At 52.0% G+C, this 7,922-nt stretch overlaps 1 protein-coding gene across 2 annotated transcripts; it reads left to right on the forward strand.

The window, feature by feature from the left end:
- Nucleotides 1-1,745: 1,745 nt before the first annotated feature.
- On the forward strand, nt 1,746-7,500 carry NECAP1 (NECAP endocytosis associated 1). 2 transcript variants are annotated; one of them, XM_075258559.1, is made up of 8 exons: nt 1,746-1,879; nt 1,967-2,067; nt 4,098-4,202; nt 4,297-4,378; nt 4,870-4,978; nt 5,229-5,400; nt 5,649-5,739; nt 6,622-7,500. In XM_075258559.1, the coding sequence occupies exons 1-8, from the start codon at nt 1,785-1,787 to the stop codon at nt 6,668-6,670; spliced, it is 804 nt and encodes a 267-aa protein (XP_075114660.1). In that variant the 5' UTR covers nt 1,746-1,784; the 3' UTR covers nt 6,671-7,500. The 2 variants fall into 2 exon arrangements, with proteins under 2 accessions (XP_075114660.1, XP_075114661.1); XM_075258560.1 differs by having other exon boundaries at nt 6,625-7,500.
- The last annotated feature ends 422 nt before the right edge of the window (nt 7,501-7,922 follow it).

Genomic DNA, 7,922 nt, shown 5'->3' on the forward strand with positions numbered 1-7,922 from the left:
GGTGTCCAAACTCATGTGCAGTGACAGGGCCCCAAAAAAAGGAGTGGGGTCTGGTAAGAGGGCTCGGCTATACCACAATACCCTACATCCCAGATCGCAGTCCAGATATCTCATGGGTCCATCAACCACACAGAAATCTCCCCTGTGGTTCTCCACCCCCCGGAGCGCGTCCACCAACAACCACCAGCTGCAGTAACAGTGATGACTGACTTCTATGTATATACTTTAGATATGTGCAGAACATGCGCCATACGTGTCGGCACGGCCTGTTTGTTATCATCGTATGGGAAGCAGCTGCCATAGGGCAAACCGAAACTTGCACAAAACTTCTGCATTTCTTTGACACTTTTAGAGAAAATCTAAAAATATCACATTTCGTGCAAATCGCTGAATCAGAGATAAGTCTCCAGGAAGGGCCCGGAAATAAGTCTCATGATCACCAAGAATCTTGTTAGATAGGGCGGAAGAGATTGTGTGGAGATTATAGTTAGCTGTAGTATAGCATATATGTATAGTGTGTGTGTGTGTGCGTATATATATAAATATTAAGGGGGGCCAGCTCACACGGTGGGGGAGCAGCAATGACACAGTTCACACAGGCAGTAGATTTAAAGTTCAAGGGTGTTTTATTCTGTTGCTTCTGCACAAAACACCATGAAAACAAATCCTAGGCCTGTCCACTGTCCAGTGGTAGCTATACACCAGCATACCCCACTAAGTAAGGCCTCGTTCACATCTCCGGGGTTGTCGGCATGAGGTCCCCTCCGAACAGAACACCCAATGCAATTGCAAGCAGTGTGCAGTGAAAGCACATGGACCCCATAGACTATAATGGGGTCCATGTGCTTGCCACCAGATCTCCGCAGGGATCATGCCGACAGGAAACTAGTTCACAATCTATTTTGCTCTCCACATGATTCGTGCCCGGCGAGTACACGGACTCCATTATAGTCTATGGGGTCCGTGTGCTTTTAGTGCACACTGCTTGCAGTTGCGTTCGGTATTCTGTTGTGGGGAGGGGGGGGGGGGATACCGAACGCAGATGTGAACGAAGGGTAACACGTCACCAAAATCCCGTCACATGGTAGCCTATCCGTCATGGCGAGTAAAGAACGTGTTGTAGCTTGCAAGTGACTACAAACATGGCACAGGGGTCACAAGAAATCCAAATCTGCTGGCTTTCTTGTGCCGGTCATGTTACCACATGGCGACTTCCTAATCATTGGTCGCCATATTCACGTTCATTGCCTGCAGTCGATTTTTGACCATGCGATATTGACCTGCGCCATCTTTCTTCTCCCCCTCTTTCCCTGTCACTTGGTTTGACCTGAAGACACCTGAATTTTCCAGATAAGAAGGGAGGGCCCTCAGGTAAGATTATCAGTGTCAATTTCTTAATATTCCCTGAGAAGAGCAGCAAATAGTGAAGCCCCTTATACTTCAATATCTTTAATACAATTTGGACTGTGACTCCTGGGACTAGGAGGGAATAAAGTAGGAGGCATTGCGTGCACTACCAGCCTCAGCCTGCAGGTGTCGCTGTATTATTACACCACATACATGGTAGCAAAGGCAGCGACTCAGACGTAATCGACTCATCCAGCGCCATAAGTGCGACAGCGACACCCAGAGGCCGGAGGTGGTACTGCGCATGACGTAACCTGCGGTGCTGGAATGCGGCGTTTGTCCTCACGTGACGCAGGTGACGGTGAAGATGGCTGCCGGATGCTGTCTCCATGGTGACGGGCGGAAGTCAGGTTGTCAGCTGGTAGGGTTTGGTAAAGATGGCGGCGGAGGCTGAGTACGAGTCCGTGCTGTGTGTGAAGCCCGAGATCAGCGTCTACCGGATCCCGCCGAGGGCATCCAACCGGGGATACAGGTGAGGGGGCGGGAGCGGCGGGGTAAGTGTGTCCGGTACAGCGACACCTGCCGGCGTGTCATCTATCGCGATATGTCTCCATCTCAGGGCCTCGGACTGGAAGCTGGACCAGCCGGACTGGACGGGGAGGATGAGGCTGACCTCCAAGGGGAAGGTGGCGTTCATCAAGCTGGAGGACAAGGTGTCAGGTAGGGGGGGGGAGGCTCCTGCTGTCATGGCGCCCAACGTCACCCTTACATCTGTAATGTCACCTGCACCCCCTGTCATGGCGACCCTCCCTCTACCCCCTCATGTCATGTGATCCCCCCCTCTAACCCCTCATGTCATGTGATCCCCCCTCTACCCCCTCATGTCATGTGATCCCCCCTCTACCCCCTCATGTCATGTGATCCCCCCTCCAATAACCCTTGTCATGTGATCCCCCCTCTACCCCCTCATGTCATGTGATCCCCCTCCAATAACCCTCGTCATGTGATCCCCCCTCTACCCCTCATGTCATGTGATCCCCCCCCTCTAACCCCTGGTCATGTGATCCCCCTCTACCCCTCATGTCATGTGATCCCCCCCCAATAACCCTCGTCATGTGATCCCCCCTCTACCCCCTCATGTCATGTGATCCCCCCTCTACCCCCTCATGTCATGTGATCCCCCTCTAACCCCTCATGTCATGTGATCCCCCTCTAACCCCTGGTCATGTGATTCCCCCCTCTAACCCCTGGTCATGTGATCCCCCTCTACCCCCTCATGTCACGTGATCCCCCCCCTCTACCCCTCATGTCATGTGATCCCCCCTCTACCCCCTCATGTCATGTGATCCCCCCTCTACCCCCTCATGTCATGTGATCCCCCCTCTACCCCCTCATGTCATGTGATCCCCCCTCTACCCCCTCATGTCATGTGATCCCCCCTCTACCCCCTCATGTCATGTGATCCCCCCTCTAACCCCTGGTCATGTGATCCCCCCTCTACCCCCTCATGTCATGTGATCCCCCTCTAACCCCTGGTCATGTGATCCCCCCCTCTACCCCTCATGTCACGTGATCCCCCCCTCTACCCCCTCATGTCATGTGATCCCCCCTCTAACCCCCTTGTCATGTGATTTCCCCCTTCTTGTCATGTGATCCCCCTCTAACCCCCTCGTCATGTGATTCCCCCAAATAACCCTCCTGTCCATACCTCCCAACCGTCCCGATTTCCGCGGGACATTCACGATTTGGGTGACATGTCCCGGTTGGAGGGAGGTATGTCCCGATTTCAACTCAGATCGGCGTCCAGAGGACACATTTGCGGCTGAAGCAAGGAGCTGACACAGGGCAGCTCCTCGCTTCGCCGCTGCATGTCTCTCTCGCTGACACATATGCGGCTGAAGCGAGGAGCTGACCTGTGTCAGCTCCTTCCTTCAGCCGCATATGTGTCAGCGAGAGAGGCGGGCAGAGAGCGGCGAGGGAGCGGAGGAGAAGGTAAGTTTAATGTGGAGGTGGAACGTGAATCTGGGGGCAGAGATGGAGAGGACGGCATGACACTGGGGGCAGAGATGTGGGGACATGAATCTGGGGGCAGAGATGGAAGGGGGACATGAAACTGGGGGAGAGATAGAGGGGGGACATATAATTTACGGGTGACTCTAGGAGGATTATACTGTGTGCGGGCACATGAAAAATTAACGAGTGGGCGGAGTCAACACAAAAGTGGGTGGGGCTAAATTTGCCACAGCGCGCGCCGCACATTTTGTCCCTCTTTCAGTACTTCAAAAGTTGGGAGGTATGCTCCTGTCATGTGATCCCCCCTCATGTCATGTGATCCCCTCCCTCTATCCCTCCCGTCATGTGATCCCCCTCATGTCATGTGATCCCCCCCACTAACCCCCTTGTCATGTGATTTCCCCCCTCTACCCCTCATGTCATGTGATCCCCCCTCTATCCCTTCATGTCATGTGATCCCCCCTCTATCCCTTCATGTCATGTGATCCCCCCTCTATCCCCTCATGTCATGTGATCCCCCCTCTATCCCCTCATGTCATGTGATCCCCCCTCTATCCCCTCATGTCATGTGATCCCCCCTCTATCCCCTCTTGTCATGTGATTCTCCCCCCCCTCGCCCTCCTGTCATGTGATTTCCCCCCCTATCTATTAGGTCATGTTCTCCTCATACATGATCTACAACAACATGGCGCCCTGTGTCCGCTGCCCCTGCCTCACGCCCTGTCACTCTCTCACAGGAGAACTCTTCGCTCAGGCTCCGGTCGATCAGTTTCCGGGGATCGCGGTGGAGACGGTGACTGATTCCAGCCGCTACTTTGTGATCAGGATTCAGGATGGAAACGGTAAGCGAGACGTGAAAGGCGAAACGCATCAGATCTCACACGTGCGCACTCGCTCCTACATCGCCTCTGACCGCCGTGTGTTTCCGCTCCCCAGGACGAAGCGCTTTCATCGGTATTGGCTTTGCAGATCGGGGCGATGCCTTTGATTTCAATGTGTCCTTACAGGATCACTTCAAGTGAGTGAGCGAGCGCTGAGCGTCACTACACAGCCATGTTCTGTATGGAGGAAAGACCCTGCAGTTATGGGAAACCTGCCGTCCTCCTCCACCGGCCCCCCGACCCCCTGTACATTTACTAGGCTGCACCCGCAGGACAATGGGGTCACATAACAGCAAACATATAGCAGAACCCCGTATTAAAGGGATTGTCTGACTCGCAGGAAATAGTCTCCCATCCCCCGCCCAATTCAGTCCTTAGCTGCAAATGCAGAAGATTACGGCCAGTGGAGGGGACACCAAACCCGCACTGTGACCTCTTCACTGCCAGGATCATTGGTCATAAACTGATGGCCTATCCTACGGGAAATGTTCCTAGTGGTGCGAATATCACCACCAAGGGGGAAGGGGGAACCCCCTGCAGATCTGAGGAGCCTGGGAAAGCTGGGTACAGACATTAGGGCAAAAGTCTGTGACACGTAACCGATCCGTACCCCCTTCTCTCCTCACAGGTGGGTGAAGCAGGAGTCGGACTTCTCCAAAGAGCCCCAAGGACAGGACAATCAGCCCAAGCTGGATTTGGGGTTTAAGGAAGGCCAGACAATCAAGCTGAATATTGGGGTATGTGCGGGGGATGGGGCAGCACTGGGGTCCATCTCCCCATTCCTGCAAGGAAGACGTTCATGTTGTGCTGTTCCTCTGTTATTCCTCCTGGAAATCTATGAGTTTATAAATGTTCCTTACCAGGTGGAGGCGACGTCTCTGCCGCTGACCAATCAGTGCAGACGGAATGGCGCTCATACATTTCCAGGAGTGGTAACTGAGGGATAGGAGTTCTCTGTAAACATATTCTGCCTTTGTTCTCAACTAGAACATGAAGAAGAAAGATGGTTCCTGCAAACCTCGGGGTAACGCCGGCGCTGGGGGTATCGCTCTGCTTCCCCCACCACCTGGGGGCAAAATCACAACACCAACCGCCCCTGTGACCACTCCAATCCCCAATCATGTGACTCCTCCACCCACCAACACACCCTCCAGCCCAGGTATGTGCACGTCCATCTTGTTATCACTATGAGAACACGGGCCAGGACAGATCCCAGCACATTATGTCTGTGCTGTCCAGGAACCTTACAGTGTCCCTGCAGCGCCCCCACAGGGCAATGGAAGCATTACATAAATTGTAGATCTTAGAGATGTAGGAAGAATCTGATTTGTTATGTGTCCAGGCATCAGACACAAGCGCCACATCCATCAGGACCAGCACACAAGTGTAACTCTGTTTCTACCTCAGATATTCTGCTAGATTTGGGGTCTCCGGTGCCACCACCTAAAGCTGCTCCGGCCTCCGCAGACCTGTGGGGTGACTTCAATACTGCCAGCAGGTGAGAAGCATCTCCTGACGGGTGCGAGTCTGTATGTGGTAAGGCAGGGGCCAAACCTAGCGCAACGGCCCGAAGGGTATTCACAGAGCAAGCTTCAGAGCTGAAATCTCCCAGCATTCCCTGCTTGTTCCCTGTCTGCACACAGCTTTCTATGGTGACTGTAATTCTGGATGAGAGAACACAGCTCTAATAATATAATACAGGATAAGTAATGTATATACAGTGACTGCACCAGCAGAATAGTGAGCGCAGCTCTGGAGTATAATACAGGATAAGTAATGTAATGTATGTACACAGTGACTGTACCAGCAGAATAGTGAGCGCAGCTCTGGAGTATAATACAGGATAAGTAATGTAATGTATGTACACAGGGACTGCACCAGCAGAATAGTGAGCGCAGCTCTGGAGTATAATACAGGATAAGTAATGTAATGTATGTACACAGGGACTGCACCAGCAGAATAGTGAGCGCAGCTCTGGAGTATAATACAGGATAAGTAATGTAATGTATGTACACAGGGACTGCACCAGCAGAATAGTGAGCGCAGCTCTGGAGTATAATACAGGATAAGTAATGTAATGTATGTACACAGGGACTGCACCAGCAGAATAGTGAGCGCAGCTCTGGAGTATAATACAGGATAAGTAATGTAATGTATGTACACAGGGACTGCACCAGCAGAATAGTGAGCGCAGCTCTGGAGTATAATACAGGATGCAGTTTGTCTCACTACTACCAGCAAGTGTGAACGTTACCTGGCCCTTACAGTTGTATCTGAGCTTGGCTCGCAGCTTATTGATGGTGGTGGGCAGCATGCTGGGACTTGCTTCTGCTATATATGACACTTGCCTTCACCTGCTTGCGCTCTCTCTCCTGTCCAGCAGTCTGTCCTCTCAAGCTCCGCAGTCTTCTACCTGGGTTCAGTTCTAATGGCCGCTCCTGGATCCTCTTCCTTTCTTTCCCCTGGAGAACAGACAGTCCCCTGTCCACCGCCGGGAAGCACAGCCGCTCCGTACCGCATATCATTGTGACGTCTTCTCATTATTTGGGCTGTGTGGGTCTCCCAGGGGCCAATGTGTTGTGCATCTCATACTTTCTTCCTTTTCGCCTCCCCGTCCCCCGTCCCTGCCTGCTCCCCCTCTGTTATCATGTCATTGTTTTGCTGTCTGTCACACCCCTCCCCCTATTACTAGTTACACACACTGTATTCATTCCACACCTATATGCAGGGTATTGTGGGCTGGCGTTGGGTAGCTGGCGCTGATGCCAGTGCCCGATCTGTACAAGAGCTGCTTTTGTTTACAGACAATTGGTAAACCTATTTTCTTTTGTTATTTCTGATTTATTATGACCAGTATTTCAGTATTAATTTGTGCCATCCGGGCCACCGTAGACCAGTCCTCCAGCTGGATAAGGCGTCAGATTTTGTATTCGGTAAATTACAACAGTGGTCGCCAATCTGTGGCTTTCCAGATGTTGCAGAACTACAACTCCCAGCATGCCTGAACAGCCAAGAGCTGGGCGTTGTGGTCTTGCTGCAGGTGGAGACTACACATCTGCAGCCATGAGCCCCGTTGTATGACGATTACTTTGATTTAGTGTTATTTTTGGGGTTGCCTGTATCATGTCCTCCTGCAGGGTAAGTGGGGAGGGGGGTAAGTAGACTCGTGTATTTTGTCCTGTAATCATGAGACATATTTATTATCTAGTGATCCAATAAAAGAAGAAAATGTATATAAAATAAATTTAATGTATCACCACTTGTGGTTCTGGCTCTTTGTTTGACCCCGCTGTAGGTTTCTTCTCTGGGTTTGTATAATGAACCATGAACTACAATACAAACTGGGCAGTTGTCCGGGACACAATCCCCAAAGGTAACCCATCAGCACTACCCGGAACCAGGATCGGGCAGCTTAGACTCCCTGTGCTTTAATCATTGGGCAGTGATCCTTATCATAGAGAGAACCGTGTAACCATACAGTACAGCTGCACAGTCCTCTCTGCACGGATCACAGAGAAACAGGACTGTTCATTGGCTGGATGATGAGAGTATAAGGGGGAAGCATAGGGAGGAATCTGTGAAAGAGAAGGAGGAGTGGGGAGCAGTCTGCGAGGAAGAGGAGTCAGCGTGGGGAGCAGTCTGAGGAAGAGAATGGGGTGTGGGGAGCAGTCTGCGAGGAAG

Source organism: Leptodactylus fuscus, chromosome 10, assembly GCF_031893055.1.
Source record: "Leptodactylus fuscus isolate aLepFus1 chromosome 10, aLepFus1.hap2, whole genome shotgun sequence".
Lineage (NCBI taxonomy): Eukaryota > Metazoa > Chordata > Amphibia > Anura > Leptodactylidae > Leptodactylus > Leptodactylus fuscus.

Bases quoted from the DNA above. Each gene is read 5' to 3' on its own strand.
- NECAP1 (XM_075258559.1), top strand. From the start codon at position 1,785: ATGGCGGCGGAGGCTGAGTACGAGTCCGTGCTGTGTGTGAAGCCCGAG. The intron at 4,203-4,296 runs GTAAGCGAGACG...TCCGCTCCCCAG, and splicing joins CAGGATTCAGGATGGAAACG to GACGAAGCGCTTTCATCGGT. The intron at 5,740-6,621 runs GTGAGAAGCATC...TCTCCTGTCCAG, and splicing joins GACTTCAATACTGCCAGCAG to CAGTCTGTCCTCTCAAGCTC.